Consider the following 25,791-nt stretch of genomic DNA (forward strand, 5'->3'; position numbering starts at 1 on the left):
GAAAATAAACTAGTATTCAATCACAGTGCATTATGGCCTTGTCAATCAATATGTTTACGCACAACGAGACCTAAATGGTCAAATATTACTCTGACCACCTCATCTGGGGTTACAGTCGTAAGAATATGTCTTTTATTATTGTTTTTTACATGACCCACGTCACAAATTATGATTATCTTATATCCAATTACAATTACAAATTTATTGTTATCAAATATATGATAAAATATTATCAAATCATAATGAAACGTACTTATAAGTTATTAGTGTATAATTGTATTCTTGACAGAAATAACGTAATCGCAATGTCGACGGAGAAATTAGATTCATTACTCAAAGATATTGTTAAAGAACAAAATTTTGTAAAACCTAAAGTGACTATCAATCCAATATCCAGTGATGGAGCTAACTATTCATCATCCTTGTACACGATCACTGTCACTGAATCTGGTAAGGAAGATCTTCATCTATTCGCTAAAATTCTCCTCATTAAACAAGATATACCTCTACCAATAGACATGGTCGACATTGAACAATTATTTTACCGTGAACTACTTAAGAAATATGAAGACATACAGAATGCACATAATGTACCATCTACAAAGAGGTTGGTAGTGCCAAAATTCTATGGTTGCAATCCGTTTGAACCGTACGCAGAAACTATAGTTCTTGAAAATTTAGCAGCAAAAGGTTACACCACGTATGATAGATTTAAACCTATAGATTGGGATTATGCCACAAAAGCAATAGACTCGCTAGCTAAGTTCCATGCTCTTTCTGTGGCATACAGCGAAGAATATCCAGAAGAATTTAAACAGCTTGCTGAAAAAATCAAAGGAACTTCTGATATGATGACTGGCATAATACAACATATGTACCAACAGCGTATAGACACTACTTTATCTGTGACATCAGAGAAACATAAGAATAAACTGAAAAAATATCTAGAAACTGAAGTAAGAATAGAATCCATGTTCAAAACTAAATTGCAGGGACCTTTTCTGTGCCATGGAGACTATAGAGCAAGTAATTTAATGCATAAAGTTAATGAGGTACGTAAATATTAGCTCAAATTTGAATGTTATATATATATATATTATATATACAGTAACTATTATATACGATCTTTAAAAGTGAAACACATTTTGCAGAGCGTACTATTGGTGGCACAAGTACGCAATCTAAACTTTGGTTCAAACATTTGCAAATTGGATTTAAATGTAATATCTAATAAATGTCGAATAGGTATCAGATCTGTTTTAGTACATTTATTTAACATCAATTATAACATATATAATTTTATTTCATATTTTGAATTAAGGAACAATTAAGGAACAATTAGGCCCTTGACAATTTGCAACGGTCATATCACAGATTGAAAATATTTCGAAGAAGTACAATTTTGTATCTAAGTTTATATCTTACAATCCTAACGCACCGATTAGGTTTTTGATGAAACCTTTCATTCTTGCATTCTGAAAAATACTTGTATTATATTTCTTACTAGCTGTACCCGCGACTTCGTCCGCGTGGAATTTAACTTTATTTTTAACTAACAAAAGAATATCGCTATTAAAAAATAGGGGTTGATTGTAGAAGGGTGAAAATGTAGGGTTGTATTTTAATGCCGAATCGTAAAAAAATGATGTCAAAAAAAAGGAAAATTCTTTTTTGGTTGGGCCACCCTTATCACTTAGGCGTATAAAAATTAGATAACAACCTATGTTGAGATCACTGAGTATACATATATATTATAAACTAGTTGTTCCTGCGACTTCGTCCGCGTGGAATTTAACTTTATTTATCTAAAATAAAAGTAGCCTAAGTTACTCCTTATTACCCTTGCTATCCTCCAAAAAAAGTCCTGTCAAAATCGGTCCAGCCATTTCAGAGATTAGCCGGAACAAACAGAAAGATAGACAGACAGACGAAAATTGTAAAAAACGTTATTTGTACGTATTTATATTCGAATGCATGTAGTAAAAAACGGTTATTTCAATACTACATACAGATACTCTAATTTTATTTATATGTATAGATAGACGACTAGTGGCCTATGATACTTCAGAGGCCTCATCCATTTATGTATGAGCCTGTCTGAATTGTCTATAAAAACTTTACGCTTAATGACCTCTTTATTTTACTTACCATTTAAGAGAAAGAATAATATAATAGTATAATATAAGAATAAAATAATAATATAATAGAATAAAAAATCCTTCGTTCAAATACACTTAATACTTCAGCACTTCTGAATAGTTAGTTGTTCTTTTAAACTACCACTCATTTGGAAAGCTGTCTCACCATAAGAAGAATAAGCAAGAAACTGTTGATCTTTTATATAATCGTTGTAACTTTACATTTTTAACTCGAAACGTGTGAATAAAAACTACCAAGTAAAGTTGTAGACTCTTGAATTCAACTTTTTTAAATGTACAATAAACAATTTCTTACAGGACGGCTCTCTAGAAGTGATACCCATAGATTTTCAAACTATCAAAGTTGGTTCTCCTCTTGTTGATCTATTCTACTTGATCTTCACGGGAACTGACAAGAAGTTTCGACGCCAGCACTTCCAAGATCTTACAGACTACTATTACCAAGAATTGAGTAATGCTTTGCGATCTTTCAACCTTGATCCTGATGTTATTTATCCGAAGAGAGCCTTTGATCTTGAACTGAAAGAGGTATGTATTCATTCATTACTTTATGGTATAGATTAGTTGAGACTAGTTAGTTATTATCAAGCTACTAGTCTCTCCGCATAAATCTTCCTATTTAGCCTATGTTTGCCTAGTTTTACCATGCTGCTAGGTAGGTTTAGGATGTAATAACAACATAGACCCTAACAAGGAAAACTCAGAATAGCGGGTTTTCCTTCTATTGTATTTATATAGGTAGACTTTTAATGAAGTTTCTAAGATGTGTTTCGGCTAAAATTATTTAAAAATTATAGGGTACTGGACATGGTATTGTTTGTTTGATATTATGAACAAACTATGAATCGGTGAAAAAATTTTTTATGCGCATATTTGTAAGCAATTGTTTGCATATTGCATAGATTCATTTTGAAGATTTTGTCCACATTTTTGTGTGAAGATATGCTACGTTTTCTTTATTAGAAGCATTACAGGTAATTGCACTTTGGTTTCCATCACTAATATTTTTTTCTTCCGTTCCCATCACAGAGAACGGCAAAAGAACTCAATCCGTACAGCCATTGTCTTCAATAGTATTCTGATATGAAAATACACAATGATTTTTTCTGACAGCTAGAATTAAACCTTTTAAATTATTTTTCCTTTTAGCATTTACCATACGCCCTTGTAACTGCAATCTACACACTTCCCATCATCACCGTGGAATCACAAGATGCACCGACGGTAGGTTTCGAAAATGGTGTTGAAGGTTTTGATGGATTTCTCAAAGCCAAGACCGGCTCGCTGTACCCGGAGAGAATGAACGGCGTCATTAACGACTTCTTCAGATGGGGCATCATCGAATAGCATAGACAATCTACCATAATACAATTACAGTTAACACAGCGCCATATAGCCCCAACTAAACAGATAATGTTATGGGTACTAGACAACTAATATAAGTACAAAGATACGGTTAGCGAAAATATTAACTTAAAAAAAAACAGAAATGTGTTGATGTAAGGAAAACTATATGAAAGTCCGTTCAATATAATTGAAATTATAGTGAAATCAGCGTGGAATCTATTTTTTTTTAAATATGTCGCGATGTTTATTATTCTTTAAATTTATAGATTACTAGCTGTTCCCTTGACTTCAACCGCGTGGAATTTAACTTTATTTTCCTAAAATAAAAGTAGCCTAAGTTACTCCTTATTACATCAGCTACCTACCAAAAATAGTCCCGTCAAAATCGGTCCAGCCATTTCAGAGATTAGCCGGAACAACAGACAGACAGACAAAAATTGTAAAAAATATTATTTTGGTGTATGTACCGTATTTATATTCATATGCATGTAGTAAAAAACGGTTATTTCAATATTACAAACAGACACTCCAATTTTATTTATATGTATAAATTACATCAGTATTCTAATCACAATAATATTTCCTATACAACTTAAAAACTAACCAATTTAAAACCTAAAACATACTGATAACGCTGAATGTGACTCCCACTCAGCACTTATACTGCAGTATATATTATTGTAACTCTGAATACATTGCTCTACCTAAATTATTTTTTTTATTATTTTGAGTATTTAATTGAATTAGTGCTAATTGGTAGTTTGCATTAAACTTAAAAAAGTAAAGTAAGAATAAAATTATTTAAAAGAGCAACACGCCAGTTTCCTTCTCTTCCTTCTTATGAATAGACAATGATTGAGCGGTAGATAAAAAAAAATGTCATGACTGTTCAAAAGTGCTTCAATGTAAGTTTATTTGAATAAATGATTTTCTATTCTATTACTATTTAATTAATTCTTTTTATTTCATTTATTTAATTTTGTGAAAAAATTTGGCATGCCAGATTCTGACACATCTCGATTGTCCATTTTGTGTAACTAATGTACCTAACTAACGTGTTTGCCTGCAAATAAATAATCCAAGTAAAGTTATATCAACCTGAGTAATTCAGTACTCGCAGATTAGATTACCCTTTTTTTTTAACGTGTGGAAAATCTTCAAAAGACCGTCACCCCGCCGGAGGGAGGGTGGGGTGGTGTGTGAGACTTGTACTTACCAAAAACCACACGGTGTACCTACGAGCGCCTATGCTGGAGCCAAAGGATTCGCATGTGCATATCCACCCCAGCTCCGACGGCGACGGCCCGCCCTGTAGATGTGGTAGGGCAAGCCCCATCTCGTTACGGTTAGGTCTATTTCGTCCTACTCCATTGTGGAGGCGTGTGGGTACACACGCTCACCTCCGGGGCCTTTGGATTGGGGGACTGCGTCCCTCAAGGCAGTCACCCCGACCCCAGTGGGGAATAAAAGGGGGCGGAGTTGGGTACGCCCCCACTTCTAGGCCTGGCTCTTCTGCGGCGGAGGGAAGCGGGAAGAGTCCACTCACGCTCTCTTACCGCCGCCTCCTTCCGCGAGATAACTTCCTCGCAGAAGGAGCTGACCGCCAGCCACGATCTCTCGCTACTCACCATCCTCCGAACTAAATTCGGCAGCGAGAGATCGTCGCCCACTATTCGTGTGAGGACACGGCGCTCACCCGCGTACGCTGGAGAATGGATTACCCTAACATTATAAAACCTACCCTTAATATTGTGAAGCATGCTGAGGGTTTCCAAGCAGTAAGGATTTATAACTCTTTGCCCAATAGTTTAAAGATAATACATAATTGAAAGCTTTTTGGGGAGAGGTTGCGTTGTTTGCTGTTGGAGCAATCTTTTTACAGTGTCGATGAATTTATTAGCGGCAAAAATTGTATAATTTCAAACACAATATCAATTGTTAATGAATAAATAAATATCAAAATATCAAATATCAGTTACATTGAATAGAATAGTAATAATAAACACTTTATTTTTTAATATAACAACTCAGTAGAAACAGTAAATAGAAAATTAATAACAAAAGGTATAAGCAATTTCTTACACACAACCTGCAAGATAACTAACGTCCATAGAAGAGGTCGATGGCACACACGAGACACTATAATTATTAAATGAATAAATATACATACATATAAATAAAAGAACTTACAAATATACATGCATATATACAACATATTGGAAGATTTCAGAGATAAATAGGAAAATTTTAGGTATAGAGACAGATAATGAGATCTTAGACGATTTTTAAATATTGCATGAGATTCGGAGGATCGAAAGGAAAGTGGTAAGTAGTAAGTAAGTTCCAAAGGCGATTGACATGGACAGTGAAAGATTAATTGAGTTGTATTAATACGTGGAGGAATGAGCTGGGATCGTCAAACAAAGGCTTCTGGTACTACGCAAAGCAGACCCTGGGGATTTAGTGTGAAATGAAAAAGTGCTTTTAGATATTCTGGAGTAGAAGGATAGAAAAGAGCGGTGTAAAGAAGGGATAGTATGTGAAAATTACTGTGAAGACGAATGGGAAGCCACTTGAGTTGATTGCGAAAATTGTAAATGTGGATGATCACATTTACAATTTTCGCAATCAACTCAAGTCAATTTCTATGGAAATGTTTCGGGGTCGCTCAAGTTTATTTAATTGTTCTTCAATTAGATTTAGCATAGCAGGAATCCGCATAATCTAGGATTAGAAGGGTCTCCGTAAGTTCATACTTACGGAGACCAAATATGAATCGTATGGAAATGTTTCGGAGTCGCTCAAGTTTATTTAATTGTTCTTCAATTAGATTTAGCATAGCAGGAATCCGCATAATCTAGGATTAGAAGGGTCTCCGTAAGTTCATACTTACGGAGACCAAATATGAATCGTATGGAAATGTTTCGGAGTCCCTCAAGTTTATTTAATTGTTCTTTAATTAGATTTAGAATCCTCATAATCTAAGATTAGCAGTAATAAGGAATGTGTAAGCGCAGTTTTGGTATCCACTGGCAGGAAGTTCCGTAACCTATTTGTTACGGACTGTATTAAGGCTGGTTTAAAATGAGACACGTTCCTAGGTGAGGTAAAATAAGTGTAATCAGCTCGCTAGCAAAAATATAAAGACAATATGGCATAGGAAAACAAACGGTATACAAAAACAGAACGTCAAAATATAAAATTCAAATATATATATAAATCATAAAAACTATCAAAAAGGTTGCCATGAGCTGTTGCTATTATGTAATCATTGCAAACATTTTTCGATTCAACTGTGAAATTTATTGCGACAGACAGATTTTCATCAAGATGTTTTCCAAGATTTTTGACTTGAACGGAATATGTGTAATTCTAATTCAAATTACAAATTCAAATTCAAAAATCATTTATTCATGTAGGACATTTTAGCAGCTTATGAACGTCAAGTTTTTACATTATAATTTTTTTTCCCTACCGTCCAGTTCGGTATATAGATCCAATTGAGATGAACTGGCAAGAAACTCAATTATATTACTTTTTTTTAAATTCCAGTTTATTTACAATGCATAGGTATTTATATAGGTGTCTATGTCTAACATTAAATGAAAATCCCGAACATAGTTTTCATGTTCGGGATTGCCATGCACGCTCGTCATTCAAGTAATCGTTTAGTGAGTAATAGGCCTTGCTCAGTAAATATGATTTAACAGATGTTTTGAATTTATTTAAGGGTAATTCCAATATATCCTTTGGTATCTTATTGCAAAATCGTATACCTATTCCCATAAAAGACCTATTGACTTTTTCTAAACGATACTTGGGGACAATTGGGGATAATGAATTATAAAAATATAGAATCGATTAATAAAAAGTGCCACAGTTAGCAGCAACACTATTGAATCATGTTAGTAATATTTAATCATCATGATGTACATACACATTCCGTTACTGAAAGACTGCACAATCTATATATTATAAAGTTATCATTGTAATCACTTCAATATCTAAATAGTTCACATTGTAATATTGCAATTTATCATTAATATGTATTTTAAAAATATCATAATAATATAATCTACAGACCTACTTGACAACATATTACCATAGATAAAAAAGAAATAAAAAAGAGACATCATGGTAATATTGTAATAGCAAATATACTTTGAATACATATAAATAAAATAAATAACTCTGAACAATTAAGACTTTGGCATCTTCTTATGGCAAACAGAGCTTGTGTTATGGGTACTAAATAACTGATACAGATTCTTAGATTTTTTGTAAATACATACATAATATACATAGAGAACACCCAGAACTATACAAACAATCATAATAATGAATAGAACAGTAATAAATAAACAAAAGTCTGCACCGAGCGAAGAATCGCACCCACGACCATCCGACGGAAAGCGGTATGCTGAACAGCTAAACAGGTCGTCAAATGTATATGTTCTGCGGGGATCGAACCTGCCATCATGAAAATATAAGGTATTGTGATAAACTGTTAGACTACCAATATCGTAATGACAATTAATAAAATTAAAAGATACATACGAATAGAATAATCTGTTTTTATATGTATTAAAATCAAAATGATAAATTCGATAAAATATTATCTACTGTATAAAAAGATAGATACACGAATATCTGCTAGTCACAACGCTATTACAAACACTGCGGCTATGGAAAGTTTACGGAATTTGTTGGAGGAGATCGCGAAAAAGAACGAATATGGAAGACCCAATATAGCTATCAACCCTGTATCTACAGGAGGTGGTAACTTCTCATCAGAATTATTTACGGTAATTGTATCTGAATCTGACAAGGAAGACCTACATTTGTTCGCTAAGATTGCCATCGCTGGTGAAATGGTGCGTTCGCAAATGCCAGTGGACATATTCATGATGGAGAGACTATTTTACCTAGACCTTTTAAAAAAGTTCCAAGACATAGAAACTGCACATAATGTACCAAAGGAAAAGAGATTACCTGTGCCCAAATACTACGGCAGCCACACGAAACTGTATGAAGAATCTATAGTTCTAGAAAATCTTGCAGAAAAAGGATTCATCACGTATGACAGATTTAAGTCAATAGATTGGGAGTACGCTGCGAAAGCCGTGGAGTCGTTAGCTAAATTCCATGCTTTGTCTATGGCATACCGCGAAAAGAACCGAAGAGAATTCAGAGAATTTGTAGAAAAGACGCAATTTGAAAAGGAAATGTTAATAAATATGATGAGCCATATGTTTGAACAACGTAAAATTACTACATTAGCTGTCACGACGGAGAAGCATAAAAGTAAATTGCAGAAATATTTAGACACTCAAATAAATGTAAAAGCCCTTCTTGACCTATTTGTATCGACTCAACGACCAGTTCTTAATCATGGAGATTATAGAACGAGCAATTTAATGCATAGATACAATGAGGTACGTATATGATTTTTACTTATTTCAGCTTTTCTACAAATAGTAATACCAGTTAGTACTCATTATATGTTGATATGATACACCAGTGTCTGATCTTATGTACGTGCGGAAATTCAGTAGTTCTTATTAGTGATATTTAATAATATAACTAAATATGTTTATATTATTATTTGGACAAACTCAGTCCAAGAGTTGTGACTTGTAAACTGATTGAATTAATTATACACAAAATTTTTTAATGTTGTTTAGGACTACACTAGTGGGAACTTCACGGACTAGGTGAAGCCATTTCTGAGATTAGCGCTTATAAATTTCAATTTAAATAAAATCCAGAAAAACAGTCAAAAAATCTAATTTCGACTTTCATTTTGTTGACAAAGTAATAATAGTTTTTTTCATATATGATGACTTTTTTGTAAATTTGTGTCGATCTGGGTCGACACAAACCAAACATACTCATGAAAATATTTGTGCCCTGCACAAAATCGAAAGTAAAGCGCTGTGCTAAACCACTACACTACCGAGGTCAGCAATCTAAGAAGTTCATCTGTATCCATTTAAACCTAGTTCGATATCGTTCGTATTCGTTAGTTTTATAAAAAAGTTGTCTATTTCAGGACGGTACCCTTGAAGTGATGCCCGTAGATTTTCAAACAATGATATATATGTCTCCGCTATACGATCTCTTATACTTCATATTCTTGGGAACCGATGAGAAATTCCGGCGACAGCATTTTCAAGATCTCACCGACTACTATCACCAAGAATTGAGCAACGCTCTGCGTTCTCTGAAACTAAATCCTGATGCCATTTATCCAAAGACTGCCTTCGAACTTGAACTGAAAGAGGTACTGTATATTTCCTCGTACATCATTAGTATTGGAAATAGAAATAATCTTCATTCAAATAAACTTAATACAAGTACTTTTAATAGAATAGTCATATCATATATCTTTTAATTCACCGCTCAATCGGTAAGAAGACTCATCACAAGAAGAATGAGTAAGAAACTTGCGTGTTGCTCTTTCAAATAAATCTTGTTCAACATTTTTTTAAAAGAGCTTTATATTTTTTTTATGAAAAATGGAATGTAAGATACTATTAATAGCCACATGAATACATTACTCCATTTATTGATTCTTAAGTAGACAGAATATTTGATTATTAAAAAGAGGTGGTGTTTTGATATCAATATTAATATCAAAGATATCCTGAGTGGGACTATGAGAAATATTTCACATTAAACTTGAAATATAAGAGATATATTACAGAGGACAGAGGCTATCTTTTCGCTTAAAGGGCAGAGAAATTACAGTGCACATAGGCATAACACCTTAGTTCTCTGGAATGGCAATACATGATAGTCGAGGATTGAGGTGTTGTTTATGTAAATAGACAACGCTTACCATCTGATGTGCTGTCAGTTTGCCTTTTTTTTACTATACTCGTATAATGCCACGTAATCTTTTTAAAATGTCTGGTACCTATATTTCTTGATGTTCATTTATATTTTATCGAATTAGTCCATTTCACTAGTTTACAATTAACTATTACAGTATTTTGTTTAATTCCCCTACAATTACCATGTGTAAAATCACAAATATTCAGTGTCTCGGATACTTGGCTACCGTTACGATCTTTTCTCTATTGGGAAATTCCGATCGTTATTGAGTCTAATCCATATTGCGACACGTGTTTCGCCTCTGAACGAGACATCATCAGGCATTGAATAGAGTTCAGATATACCTTGGAAGCCTAACTTAATTCTATCTAATCGTTTTTATTACAGATGTTACCTTACGGCCTAGTAATTGCTATCAATGGTCTACCTATAATCACCGTTGAGACAGAAGATGCTCCCACCATGCAAGGCGACGACAATACTTATGAACAGTTTGGGAACACTAAAACTGGGTCCTTGTATCCAGAGAGAATGAACGGAGTCATCAATGATTTCTTCAGATGGGGCATCATTGAGTAAATAACTGCTAACTTCAATCATAGCTGTAATTCTAAAATTAAAAAAGAGTAATTCAATTTCACAGTTTTTTTTTCTCAAATATAGTCGTAATAATAACAATTAGTAATTTGTACTCCTTCTTTATATAAACTAGGTTTGTTACCAGTATGTTGTTTACGCACCATGTCACATTTTAAGCGGAGAGCGTTTATTCTTAATAACTCTGCCATTAAAATCAAATTATTTTCCATAGCGCGTGTATATTTTCCGCCATGCTGAGTCTATGGCAACCTTATCATCGACCTCAAGGACATGACTGAGCCGTTTCGCAGGAGTATCGTTACAAAGAGTACAAATCTGATTTTTTCGCTCCGCATTTCGCAATCCGCTCAACTATAAACATTAATTCGAAAGTTTCTAGTACCCATAACAGTAGATATTGGTCGCTGACCAATAGCGGACGAGGAGTACTAAATTTCGGACACTTAAGTTTATATAGAGGAGTGCAGACTGCTAATATTATCTAATTAAAAATTAATTAAATTGATAAAAACATCACACATCATGTATTTTATTATACACCCATATGTACTCTTTTGTTTATTGTTAAAGTCTGAGGTCAATTTAAGAACTTGAGAAGTTAATATTATTTGTATATAATTAGGGTCCAAATTCGACCATAATTCATTATATTCTTTAGTGCACAGATGATATTATGATTTAACCTTTAAAAGCAAAGGTGGACTTATCCCTAAAATAGATCTCTTCCAGTCACCTTAAAAAAGTGGCATAGGTGGTACAGAATGGGTAATAACTGATGCAAAAAAAATGACAAATGCCACTGAACAAAATACAAATAACAAATTAATTCAACATTCAAATATATACATTAAGTAATAAAATTTCCGCAAATTAACACAAATAATATAATAATACGTCCCCACTATACACGCGGATTATTTTTTTTTTAACATTATTTGGCAACTTAACCCTAGATAGCCATTATTGAACTGTTTCCAATTAAAATACCCGAGTTACGGTGATTATATCATTAATTATGATTGATATAAATAAACATATATCATGCATCGTCATAATGAGTTGAAAAAAATTGATATGCATATTTTTTAGATATGGCCAACGATTTCTTGAGTAGGATACACATAAATCATACCTTGCAATTGTGAATACTTTTTACAATGGATTTTAAATTAATTTTAATTGCGAATTAAAAATATACATTCCTTGACTCTCTCTCAAATATGGCTTCATTACATAGTATAAAACAAAGACGCTTTCGCTGTCTGTCTGTTTTATACTATGTAATCATGATGATTGTGATTAAGATGTAATTACAAACGTACACGCGTACAAAGTTGCGGAGTAATATTATCTAATACATTCCAATACAACATATATATACTTAAAATAGTTACAATATCTGCAGTTACAGAAAATAATTTCCGAGGGCTTATAGGTAGACAGTAATTATAACAATAATTCTAATCTATACATTTCTTTAAATGATTTTAAATCAATCCACACTGATAAGCTAGATAAAACATTATCTTCTTAACATAAATATGTGTACTCACACAAAATTCTGTCAGTCTATAAAGCGTCTGATAACTGTAAGAATATAAAACAAGATGGCAATGGAAAGTTTACGTAAAGTAGTAGAAGATATCGCCAAAGAGAATGGATTTGGAAAACCCGAAATAGTTATAAACCCAATATCTACTGGTGGTGCAAATTATTCCTCAGAGCTATTCACAATCGTTGTTTCGGAGGATGCCAAGGAAACACTACATCTGTTCTCGAAAATTATTATAATTAATGAGACTATACGCGCGCAAATGCCACCTGCGATTTTTGACGTCGAGAGGTTAATTTACGTTGATCTTTTAAAGAAATACGAAGACATAGAAATCTCACATAATGTACCACCTGAAAAGAGATTAGTCGTGCCTAAATACTACGGTTGTAACACAAAGAAATTTGAAGAATCCGTTGTTCTTGAAAATCTAGCAGAAAAAGGTTTCATCACTTACGACAGATTCAAGTCAGTAGATTGGGAGTACGCTGCCAAAGCCGTGAAGTCACTAGCCAAATTTCACGCCCTATCTATGGCATATAGCGAAGAATATCCACAAGAATTTGAAGAATTTGTAAAAAAGATGGATTTTCAAAAAGAAATGTTTTTAGGAATGTTCCACCAGTTCTATGAACAGCGTATAGAAACTACTTTATCGGTGACAACAGAGGAACGTAAAAGTAAACTGAAAAAATATCTGGATACACATATAAGTGTAGAAACTATAATGAAGCTTAGCGAGTCTTCTCAACGAATAGTTCTGAGCCACGGAGACTACAGACCTAGCAACTTAATGCACAAATATAATGAGGTATGTACAACTACTAATAGTGATATACTAGTGGTCCGCACTAACTTCATCCTAGTGCTCATAATTTTTGCACAAAATATAGCTTTCGTCACATATCCTCTCATCTGCGAAGGAGCCAATGATTAGACTCGGACAGTGTAGCCCCATCTGTGAGAAGTTCTGTAATTGGTCTCACAGATCGGGCGCTAATATCATTTTAATAGCTAGTGGTTGAAAGGTTAAGAATAATGTAACCTTAAACAGTGAAGGAATTTCTAAAATTGGTATATTTGATCAGGAGTTTAATTCAGCAAAATTAAGTAACGAATTTTATGGTGCGGATAAGAGTTGTAATGTAAATTATATAAATATTATAAAGAGAGTACTTCCAAATACAATGTCAACAGAAAATGTATTTAGGTACATATTTCCTACTATTATTTATTATTTTATGTTGTAATAGGCTTTGTTATGAACTAGTCTTTTCAACAATTTAACTAAATTTATTTTCTTATTTTATATGTATATGAGGCCCGTAGCTACTGTTACTACTGTTTGGTTATTTTTATAATATGATGAGAAACAAAAGCACTGTACACTGTTCTTAGGGTCCCTAAAATATAATCGAGCGCAGTGATGGTTGGTTCATTGGACATACTTGTCAACAAGTGCTGCTAGTAGAGACTGGTCTGCTCTAATCACTACGACTGATTTAACATTATTTAGTGGCTTAACCAGTTGCTTGTGTATAATTAATATTTTGACTCAAATTTATTAGTGCTAGATAGTAGTTTGTATTTACATATTACAACTTGAAAATGTGTTGTTACAATAATTATTTGAAAGAGCAACACGTAAGTTTATTGCTCGTTCTTCTTGTGGTGAGACAGATTTCAGATAGGTTGACTATTCTAAAGTTCTTTTAAATTTCAGTTGGCTTGAATTCTATAGCCGTAGGCGTACGCTTGTTTTATAGAAAATATTTGTTTCAGGACGGCACTCTTCAAGTGATACCAGTTGATTTCCAAACTATACAGTATACATCACCACTGTTCGATCTTTTGTACTTCATATTCACGGGATCTGACGAGAAGTTCAGGCGACAGCATTTCCAGGATCTCACCGACCATTACCACCAGGAGTTGAGCAGTGCCCTGCGCTATCTAGGGCTTAATCCTGATATCATTTATCCAAAGAGGACCTACGAGTATGAGCTAAAAGAGGTACAGCAATTGTTCTTGGTATACAATTGAAATATATATTGTTTTTTGTTATTGGTGACAACAAAATAAGCAACTGTCATTTATAGACCGGAAGAATACCTAGATTACCCGAGTTCAGTTACTCTGTTTACTGTGAATTTATTTATTTAAAACTAGCTCACCCCGCAAACGTTGTTTTGCCATATAAATTATAATCGCTTTTACAAAAATTAGGATTTAGGCTACAACGGCGAAAATTTAGCGTTGTATGCCTTTTTGAATGCTAAATCATAATAAAACTATAAACCTTCCTCTTGAATCTGTCTATTTTTTAAAAACTGCATTAAAATTCCTAAAGAATATAAGTACTTTCCTAAAAAATATAGTTACCTATAGATAAGTAACCTCTATAGATAGATATTCATTAGATGAATTACTTTTGTTTCAGTTGTTACCATACGGCCTCTTCGTTGCTATCGTCGGCCTTCCTATTATCACCGTGGAGCTAGAAGATGCTCCGTCCATGCAAGGAGAAGGTGGTTTCGAAAACATGACGAGTTCTAAAACCGGTCCATTGTATCCAGAGAGAATGAACGGCGTCATCAACGATTTCTTCAGATGGGGCATCATTGAATAGAATATCTTCTTCTTTATGCCCCGTCTCCTACTGGAGGTTGACGATCATTCTGGTGATCCTAATTTTGTCCACCGCTGTTCTGAACAAGGATCTGGTGCTAATCCCAAACCACTGCCTTAAATTCTTTAGCCATGAAGCACGGCGCCTACCTGGTCTTTGACGGCTCTGGATTTTTCCTTGAATGATTAATTGTAAAAGACTATATTCTTCATTGCACATTATTATGTAGCGCAGTAACTTTCTACGTTTTATGGTATCCAAAGATAAAGTAATATGTAGGAGTTTAGACTCATTGACTTTTTTAAACGATACTTAGGAAAAGCAAGTTGTCTTTAAAGCTATTAATATTATGATCATAATATACATAGATTATCCATAGAAATTGAAAAGCTCTGTTTTTTTTTTGAGTACTCTAATGCTGTTGGCCGTTGGCCTTTAAAGCTTTACCAGCTTCACCAGACGACGAGCGAGCGTAGAGGCACTCCAAACTCGCGGAGGGCCAACTCCCGTCTGACGGCTACGACTTTAGTCAGAAGACACCGCTTAGGGTTCGAACCTCGACTAAGGCCGTCGTAACTTCGATAATCATTGAATTGGACGAGGGATCGATCGGAGGGCAGAAGCTCTGTGTCTACGCATCACCACTATGGATTGCAGAAACGGGGCAAGCACGTCGACCACTGCTGCAAGATGTCAATGTTTGTTTTTTGTTCAATGCACAATATTATCTATTAGTTTATTTTAAAGCTATTGTTAAAGAACTATTTGCTACCAGCTGTGCATATATCAATATAAAATATAGCCTATGTGTTGTTCTATTGCATAAGCTACAATTACTGTAATAATAAATTATTTTTTTTCTATTCTATTCTACCCCATTTTTAGGCAAATTGCGCGGAGGGAGTAGTATGATGTTTCAAACACTTAAGTTTATATAGAGACTAACTGTCCCGGCAAACGTTGTATTGCCTTAAAATAAAAAAAAAATTGGGGTGGACTACCCCTAACATTTAGGGGGATGAAAAATAGATGTTGGCCGATTTCTCATGAAATTTTGTGAGCGTATTGAGTAGGTCTGAGCCTACTCAATACGCTCACAAAATTTCCTGAGAATCGGTCAAGCCGTTTCGGGGGAGTGTGGGAACGAAAACTGTGACACGAGAATTTTAAATATAAGAAAAAGTACAGAATACTAATATTTTTGTAATATTATGCAATTAAAAATGTATTAAAGTAGTAAATTAATAAAAACCATTCCACACATTACCATGTATTTTATTACACGTCCATGCCCATGCGCATCCACGCCATGTATTTTGTTTATTATTAAAGTATGTGGTCAAATTGAGAAGTTGAGAAGTTAATAGTTTTATTTTTAATAGTACTTATTAGTATAGTTAATAGTTTTATTTTTAATAGTAATTCAATATTTAGTAAGAATAACTTACTAAATATTGAATTAACTATAGTCGATTTTTTACCATTACTTCAAACAAATACATTAAATAATGAAATAGACTTCCGTAAAATAACATTCAATTCGACAAAATATACAATAATACTTATCTACAATATATGCGGATCATTTTATGTTACACTTTATTTGGCAACCTTAACCTTAGATAGTCAGTGTTGAACTGTTTCCAATTATAAATACCCGAGTCATGGTGATTCTATCATTAATCGTAATATGATTATTAGTTTCTAGGATTGACATAAATAAACATATATAATGAGTTAAAAAATCATTTAAATAAGCATATTTTTAGACATACATTGAGATTTCTCTCAAATCTTCTGACCTTTCAATTATAAATACGTCTTACAATGGATGTTAAATTAATTTTAATTACAAAGTAAATTTATATATGTGTCAATGTTTAACATTAAATTAAACCCCTTTGCATAAACTACTATTGCCATGCATACATTGTTCAAATATAAATATCAAACACTACAAAAGTAAACACGTACAAAGTAACGGGGCAATAATATAAAATATATACCTACATACAAACAACTGTGGTAAGCTATTTAAAATAGTTACAATATTTGCAGTTACAGAAAATAATTTCCTGAGTCTTATAGACAGTAATTATAACAATAATCCTAACCTTTACGTTTCTTTCAATGATTTAAAATCAAGTCACACCGATAAGCCAGATAAAACATTATCTTCTTAACATAAATATGTGAACTCACACAAATTTCTGTCAGTTTATAAAGCGTCTGATAACTGTAAGAACATAAAACAATACGGCCATGGAAAGTTTACGTAAACTAGTAGAAGATATCGCCAAAGAGAATGGATTTGGAAAACCCGAAATAGCTATAAACCCAATATCTACTGGTGGTGCTAATTATTCCTCAGAGCTATTCACAATCGTTGTTTCGGAGGATGCCAAGGAAACACTACATCTGTTCTCGAAAATTATTACAGTTAATGAGACTACACGCGCGCAAATGCCACCTGCGATTTTTGACGTCGAGAGTTTAATTTACGTTGATCTTTTAAAGAAATACGAAGACATAGAAATCTCACATAATGTGCCACCTGAAAAGAGATTAGTCGTACCTAAATACTACGGTTGCAACACAAAGAAATTTGAAGAAACCGTTGTTCTTGAAAATCTAGCGGAAAAAGGTTTCGTCACTTACGACAGATTCAAGTCAGTAGATTGGGAGTACGCTGCGAAGGCCGTGGAGTCACTAGCTAAATTGCACGCCCTATCTATAGCGTATAGCGAAGAAAATCCACAAGAATTTGAAGAATTTGTAAAAAAGATGGATTTTCAAAAAGAAATCAAAAGTGAATTTCAAAAGTCCTTAAATTAAGGTTATTTGAATAAATGATTTTCTATTCTATACTCTATTCTAATTGTTTTAGGAATTATCTACCAGTTCTATGAACAGCGAATAGAGACTACTTTATCGGTGACAACAGGGGAACATAAAAGTAAACTGAAAAAATATCTGGATACACATATAAATGTAGAATTTATAGTCAAGCTTAGTGAGTCTTCTCAGCGATCAGTTTTGAGCCATGGAGACTACAGACCTAGCAACTTAATGCACAAATACAATGAGGTATGTACAACTACTAATGGTGATATACTAGTGGTCCACACTAACTTCATCCTAGTGCTCATAATTTTTGCGCAATATGTAGCTTTTGTCACTTATCCTCTTATCTGCGAAGGAGCCCATTATTAGACTCGGATACTATAGTCCCAACTGTGAGAAGTCCTGTAATTAGTCTCACAGATCGTGCGTTAATGTCTTTTTAACAGCTAGTGGTTGAAAGGTTAAGAATAATGTAACCTTAAACAGAGAAGGAATTTCTAAAATTGGTGTTGTTGATCAGGAGTTTAATTCAGCAAAATTAAGTAACGAATTTTATGGTGCGGATAAGAGTTGTAATGTAAACTATATAATTATTATAAAGAGAGTAATTCCAAATACAATGTCAACAGAAAATTTATTTAGATACATATATCCCATTTTATTTATTCTTTATATATGCTAATATCGCACATAATTACATAATACAAAACTTACACATGTACTTTTTGAGGTATAGCAACATAAATGCGAGACGTACAAGGCACACTTGAGTATTGTATCTTCCAGATGTTATTTAATACTGTAATAGGCTTTGTTTTGAAATAATGTTTTCAACAATTTAACATATGTACAAAATTTATTTTCTTATTTTATATATGAAGACAGAATTTGCTATATATTGAAAGGGACATTGGGTAAGGCCAGGAGCTATGGAGCACTAGATTGGATATCAGTTTTTTTTAAAAAGGTGACAAGAAACAAAAGCTAAATGCATTGGTCGTAGGGTCCCTGATATATGGTCGAGAGCAGTGATGGCTGGCTAATCCGACATACTCGTGAACAACTTGTGCTGCTAATAGGGACTGGTCTGCTCTAATCACTGCGACTGGATCAATATTATTTAGTTACTTAACCAGTTGATTGTGTATTTAATATTTTGACTCAAATTAATTAGTTTGTATTCACACATTTGAACTTTTTAATTTAATAATTATTTGTCTGGGTGTTTGCTATGTATAATATGTATATATCTAGTACCCGTAACACAAGCTTTAGCTAGCTTAACTTGGGACTAGATGGCGCTGTATAAATTGTTCTGAGATTTTTTAAAAGAATAACACGAGCACGAAACTTATTCTTGCTCGTTCTTCTTATGATGAGACAGATTTCCGAATGAGGGGTAGATTAAAAAAAATTGACTATTCTAAAGTGCGTAAATTTAAGTTTATTTGAATAGCAATAGCAAGCATTTTCTATTCTCTTCTATACACCACATGTAAGATAATATTACACAGTGGTACGCTTGTTTCTCTGCTATATTTTTTATAAAAAACGTCTGTTTCAGGACGGCACGCTACAAGTGATACCAGTTGATTTCCAGACGATACAGTATTCATCTCCACTGTTTGATCTTCTATACTTCATATTCACGGGATCTGACGAGGACTTCAGACGACAGCATTTCCAGAACCTCACAGACCATTACTACCAGGAGTTCAGCAGCGCCCTGCGCTATCTAGGGCTTAATCCTGACATCATTTATCCAAAGAGGACCTACGAGTATGAGCTAAAAGAGGTAAATATACATTGTAAATGAACTGGCTTTTAAAAAAAAGTAATTCAATTGAATTTCTTGCTAGTTCTTCTCAATTAGATCTATATACTGAACTGGACGGTTGGGAAAATATTATAATATAAAAAAAAATATGTTCATGAGCGGCTAAAATGTCCTACATGAATAAATGATTTTTTAATTTGAATTATATTTGTAATTAGCAATTATTCTTAGAACACAATTGAAATTATTTTATATTCTAGGTGACAACGAACAAATAGTACAGTATAATATAGTATAATATTACTGTGAAAGATGTTCATAATTGGTTTAAGATCATTATAGACCCTGTTAGGGCACATAAACATAATAAAATTATTATTACATATAATTTAATATTATTCACAGATTTACCTATTATGATAAGACTTTAATTAAATACTATAAATCTATACATATAAATAAAATTGCAGTGTCGGTTTGTAATATTGAAATAAACATTTTTTACTACCTGCATATGAATGTAAACATGGTACATACACTAAAATAACACTTTTTACAATTTTTGTCTGTCTGTCTGTTTGTTCCGGCTAATCTCTGAAATGGCTAGACCGATTTTGGCTGGTGTTTTCTTGGCAGGTAGCTGATGTAATAAGGAGTAACTTAGGCTACTTTTATTTAAAAAATAACTTTAATTTTATATTTATTTTAGATAAATAAAGTTAAATTCCACGCGAACGATGCTGCGGGAACAGCTAGTATTGCATAAAAACTAATTTACTATTCTTCTAATACCAAATACATATTCACCAAATTTATACATAAGTGTTAAATTACATAGACATGTACAATCTTATTAGAGCCAACTTTGTATTCTGTTTTCAATTTGACTCGGACATTGTTTATACGTATAATTAGTAAAAATCATGGGATCTTACTACCTTTTATATTTATTTGCTGAGTTCCCCGTGATCATGGTGGTTGGAACGCTACCGAAATATCGGGACCTCAGCAAATAAATATAAAACGTGGTAATCCCGTGATTTTTACTAATTATACATATAACTTTGTATTCTTTTTATATTGTTGTTTTGCTATATAAATTAATATCACTAAAAAATAGGGGTTGATTGTAGAAGTAAAATTTAGGGTAAAAATACATATAGTATTTTTATTTATGTATATTAAAAATCCCTGTATCGTTATATTGGGGCGTGTTCTATTTATACTGTAGCCTAAGGTCTAACTTGGCTAGTTTTCATATACGAAATATACTGTAGCCTTCGCAAGTTCTAATCATTTACAACAGTTACTTGTTGGTTCCTATTTTATTATTAGTAGTAACTAGCAATCGAAAGTAAAAATTAGTAAAAATATGAGAACTGGCCAAGTTAGACCTTAGGCTACAGTATATTATCCTAAGTTATAAGAAGAAATGATATTTTATATTGTTATAAATACATTTCAGGACATACCATTGAACTTGGCACCCATTTAGATCTCACCTCTTTTGTCGTAAGTCAACAATCAAGGCATATATCATAATATTAAACTCGGCTATCATTTCACATTTATGTTTTTGATGGGATATTACTCACATGAACTACTTTTGTTCCAGATTTTACCATACGGCCTCTTCATTGCTATCGTAATCCTTCCTATTATCACTGTGGAGGTAGAAGATGCTCCGTCCATGCAAGGAGAAGGTGGCTTCGAGAACATGACGAAATCTAAAACAGGTCCATTGTATCCAGAGAGAATGAATGGCGTCATCAACGATTTCTTCAAATGGGGCATCATCGAATAAATAATAATAAATAAATAAATAATCTCAGGACAATTCACACAGTGCCATCTAGACCCAAATTAAGCTACCTAAAGCTTGTGTTATAGGTACTAGACAACTGATACAAATACATAGATATGTTTTTTTTCGTAAACACTTTTATACATAGAAAATACCCAGACCGATACAAACAATCATACTCATGAATACAAATGTTTGTGCCGTGCGAGGAATCGAACCCGCGACCATCGGAAGTAAGGCGGTGTGCTAAACAGCTAGACCACCGAGGCCGTCAAGAATAGAAATTGATTTTTCTAAACAATACTTAGAAACAGCAAGTGTCTGTCTTTAAATCTAGTATTAATATTATTATCATAATATACGAATAACATAAGAATTATGTGTTTTATGTGTTTATTAATGTCTTTTGTCAATTTAAGTATTTTTTCCCTATTCATATGGTCTATCCACCTTCATAGACTTAACAGTGGTCTCAACATTTTTAATTTTATTTTGGAATTTTACTTTGGAGAGAGGATAGAGATGGTTTTGTACATCTCTCTCCCATATTCCAGTATCCCATATGTGGTTTCTTGTGTTTCGTCCATTTCTGCCTCCAGTTTGTGTCTTTTTTTCGGAGTACTCTAATGCTGTTGGCCGCAGCTGGCCTTTACAGCTTCACCGAACGATAGGGGGCGAGTGCCATCAGCACTCGACACGGCACAGACACAAAAATAATTAGGATTTTTTAAATTTAAATAGCACATATCCTTTCAAATACATTTAGTGAAAAGCAGTTAATTTGAAATTACATTAATTACTATGTACGGTACCTTAAATCACAGATACTACTTGAATATAATAAAACTATTTAAGATTAAATACGTTATCTAAAATAGAATAGAAAATCATTTATTCAAATAAACTTAATTTAAGCACTTTTGAATAGTCAACATTTTTTTAAATCTACCGCTTATTCGGAAAGCTGTCTCATCACAAGAAGAATAAGCAAGAAACTTGTGTGTTGCTCTTTTAAACAATCCTTGTAAGTTCACATTTTACAAGTCGAAACGTATGAATACAAACTACCAACCAGCACTAATTTATTTAGGCTCAAATATAAATTAAATCTAATATTATAGCTTCATGTAAAAAAATCCTTTGGTATTTAATCAACATGCTAAAACTGTAGGTCATCACTAATCTAGTAAATATCAATAAAGTGAATGTAAATCAAATCACATTGATAAATTTGATAAAATATTATCTGTTTAATACAATAAGGAAAATGTACAGAAATTTCTGTCAGTCTAATAAAAAATATTTGATAACTACCACGTACCAATAAGACAAAATGGCAATAGAAAGTTTATATGGAGTGGTAGAGGATATTGCTAAAGATAACAATTTTGAAAATCCCAATATAGCTATAAAGCCAATATCATCTGGTGGTGCCAATTATTCATCATTGTTGTACAATATCACAATATCAGAGTCTGGCAAGGAAGATCTTCGTTTGTTCGCCAAGACTTTGGCTGTGAAGGAGGCTATTCGTAAACAATTGCCAGCTGGTATTTGCGATGTTGAGAGATCGATCTACGTTGAACTTTTAAAAAAATATGAAGACATAGAAATCGCACACAATGTGCCGTCAGATAAGAGATTACTCGTGTCTAAATACTACGGTTGCAATACAAAACTATTTGAAGAAACCGTCATTCTTGAAGATCTAAGTGCGAAAGGTTATACCACGTACGACAGATTTAAGTCAATAGACTGGGACTATACAGCAAAAGCCATGGAGTCTTTGGCAAAATTTCATGCCTTATCAATAGCATTCAGCGAAGAGAACCCACAAGAGTATAAGGAGTTTGTAGAAAAGATGGAATTTCAAAGAGAATTGTTTACGGGAATGATGTACCAGTTCTATGAACAACGAATAGAGACAACTTTATCTGTAATCACAGAGAATCATAAAAATAAACTGAAGGAATATCTGGAAACTCATATAAATTTAGAATCAATAATCAAACTTTGTAAATCTTCAGAACGACCCGTTCTCTGCCACGGAGATTACAGACCGAGTAACTTACTGCACAGATATAAAGAGGTATGTAGGAATCTTAAATAATAGAACTTAAATCCATGTTATGGTTTAATATCCTAATTTCCACCCAGAAGGTCCACAACCCATGATTCTAACCAATTTGACATCAAAAATTTGTCGGCGTGCTCGCCGCCTGCCAATTAAATTCAAATATACCAGAGAAATAGTCAATTACTCTGCTCACTATGATGTCGACAATTGTCAATGGCCCTGCTTACCCCCTGAAGTAACAATCGTAAAGGTATATTATTTATTTATAATATATAGACTAATATAAAAACTATTGTTTCAGGACGGCACTCTTGAGATTATACCTGTAGATTTTCAAAATGTGCAATGTAATTCACCAATAACAGACTTGATTTACTTCGTCCTAATGGGATCTGATGAGAACTTCAGGCGGGAACACTACGAAAACCTTACCAAACACTATTACCAAGAAATGTGCAATGCTCTACGTTTTCTAAAACTTGATCCTGATGTAGTATATCCAAAGAGTGTCTTCGATCATGATTTAAAAAAGGTATGACCGTATATCTCATGCTCCTCAAATTTCAAACGTCATCATATTTTCATTTATATTTACATATATACATTTACATATATGTATATTTATACATTTTATAAATAATTCGACACCTTGGTCTAACATGTATATTCGCTTCTCTCCTTAACTTGAGTATGTCTGGAAGATATTGCTCATTGTTACATTCTTTATCTTTATTTGCTTATCAATTGTAATAGTGTTTTTTTTATATTAGTATTGTCCATATTTTGTATTTTCTATGAGAATTTATTAATACTTCTTTAAGATTTCATTTTTACTTTTAAATTCATCGCAACTATTTTAAATAAACGTAATAATTTCAGAACTAAATATGTAATTTCAAAATATCAGCCTAAGTAAAAACTTTTATATTTTTTTTTAATAAATGATAATAGAATGCACACCATTCTAACACTAGTAAAGTAAAGCGCTAACGGTTTACGCTAGCAAGGTAGAGGATGATAAGATATATATGAGATCAGGTTAGTCACCCATCGTGACAAATTCACCAGGAATTTATTTTGATGGTTTCCAGGTGAAATCTACTGGAGGCTAAACCGACATGGCATTAGTTACAATGGTAACGATAAAGCAATGGTTAACATTACTAACAATCCTCTTCCTCTCAAACCCTTTATAGACACTCTAACTTCTAATTACTAATTCAATTGCTTTCGTTTTAGTTTTTACCACACGGCCTATTCATGGCCATTTTTGGTTTACCCATTATCACTGTGGAGGAAGAAGATGCTCCGTCGGTTCAAGGGGGAAATGCCATTGAAAACTTTACACGATCTAAGACTGGCGCGTTGTATCCAGAAAGGATCAACGGTGTCATTAATGATTTCATCAGATGGGGCATCATTGAATAGAAAAAATTGCTTATTAAAAACTAACGTGTGATTTATTAAACATGGGCCTTGACGGTCTAGTGGTTTAGCTCACTGCTTTACTTCTGATGGTGGTGGCTTCGGATCGGTACAAACATTTCTATTCATAAGTATCTTGTTTGTACTAGCCTCTTCCCTATCTATATTATATATATATTTACAAAAAAAGTGTATAATTATTTATATCAGTGGTCTATTACCCAATAACACAACACAAGTTTGGGACTACATGGCGCTAAAGAATTTGCCCTGCGTTGTTATTATTATTATTATTCTAATAACTATTATTATTAACCATCAATGTCGTAAGAAATAGGGAAAATATTTGAACAGTACCTACATTCACCAGCGCATTGTTTCATAAATTTATATCGGCAGAAAGGGCGTTTTTATTAGTAGTTTTAAGTAGGTACGTAATATTAATAGAATCCAATTTATTTGACCTTAATCATGATTTTGATTTCTTTTAATATCCACTTATCTAAAAAATTGTTCATACACGTACTGTGTACATTTTAATGTCATTATGTCGTGATAAAGTCAGTCAATTATAGAAGATTATCAATGTTTTCAATGTATTCATACCAATTGATAATTTTCAATGTTGATAACTTTCTTTTTAAAATGCAGAAATGTCACAGTATTAATATATTTCAAATATTCACAGATAATTACTGTATCAACACATAAAAATATATCTTAGATACGTCAAAAATAAA

The 25,791-nt window shown here is 33.0% G+C and overlaps 4 protein-coding genes and 1 pseudogene across 4 annotated transcripts; all 5 read left to right on the forward strand.

Annotated features, from left to right (window-relative positions):
- Positions 1-305: 305 nt before the first annotated feature.
- Positions 306-3,506, forward strand: LOC131842072 (uncharacterized). The gene is made up of 3 exons (XM_059190559.1): positions 306-1,052; positions 2,457-2,687; positions 3,309-3,506. The coding sequence occupies exons 1-3, from the start codon at positions 306-308 to the stop codon at positions 3,504-3,506; spliced, it is 1,176 nt and encodes a 391-aa protein (XP_059046542.1).
- Positions 3,507-8,191: 4,685 nt separating this feature from the next.
- Positions 8,192-10,922, forward strand: LOC131842126 (uncharacterized). Its single transcript, XM_059190646.1, has 3 exons — positions 8,192-8,941; positions 9,559-9,789; positions 10,731-10,922. The coding sequence occupies exons 1-3, from the start codon at positions 8,192-8,194 to the stop codon at positions 10,920-10,922; spliced, it is 1,173 nt and encodes a 390-aa protein (XP_059046629.1).
- Positions 10,923-12,550: 1,628 nt separating this feature from the next.
- Positions 12,551-15,124, forward strand: LOC131842065 (uncharacterized). Its single transcript, XM_059190514.1, has 3 exons — positions 12,551-13,306; positions 14,278-14,508; positions 14,936-15,124. Exons 1-3 carry the CDS (start codon positions 12,551-12,553, stop codon positions 15,122-15,124), a joined length of 1,176 nt encoding a protein of 391 aa, XP_059046497.1.
- A 2,253-nt stretch (positions 15,125-17,377) lies between these two features.
- LOC131842456 (uncharacterized) lies at positions 17,378-21,549 on the forward strand (annotated as a pseudogene).
- Positions 21,550-22,882: 1,333 nt separating this feature from the next.
- Positions 22,883-25,054, forward strand: LOC131842067 (uncharacterized kinase-like protein D1044.1). The gene is made up of 3 exons (XM_059190530.1): positions 22,883-23,638; positions 23,928-24,158; positions 24,866-25,054. The coding sequence occupies exons 1-3, from the start codon at positions 22,883-22,885 to the stop codon at positions 25,052-25,054; spliced, it is 1,176 nt and encodes a 391-aa protein (XP_059046513.1).
- Positions 25,055-25,791: the final 737 nt, after the last annotated feature.

This window comes from Achroia grisella, unplaced genomic scaffold, assembly GCF_030625045.1.
Source record: "Achroia grisella isolate CSIRO2021 unplaced genomic scaffold, CSIRO_AGI_Agris_v1 utg1080, whole genome shotgun sequence".
NCBI classification, from domain to species: Eukaryota; Metazoa; Arthropoda; class Insecta; order Lepidoptera; family Pyralidae; genus Achroia; species Achroia grisella.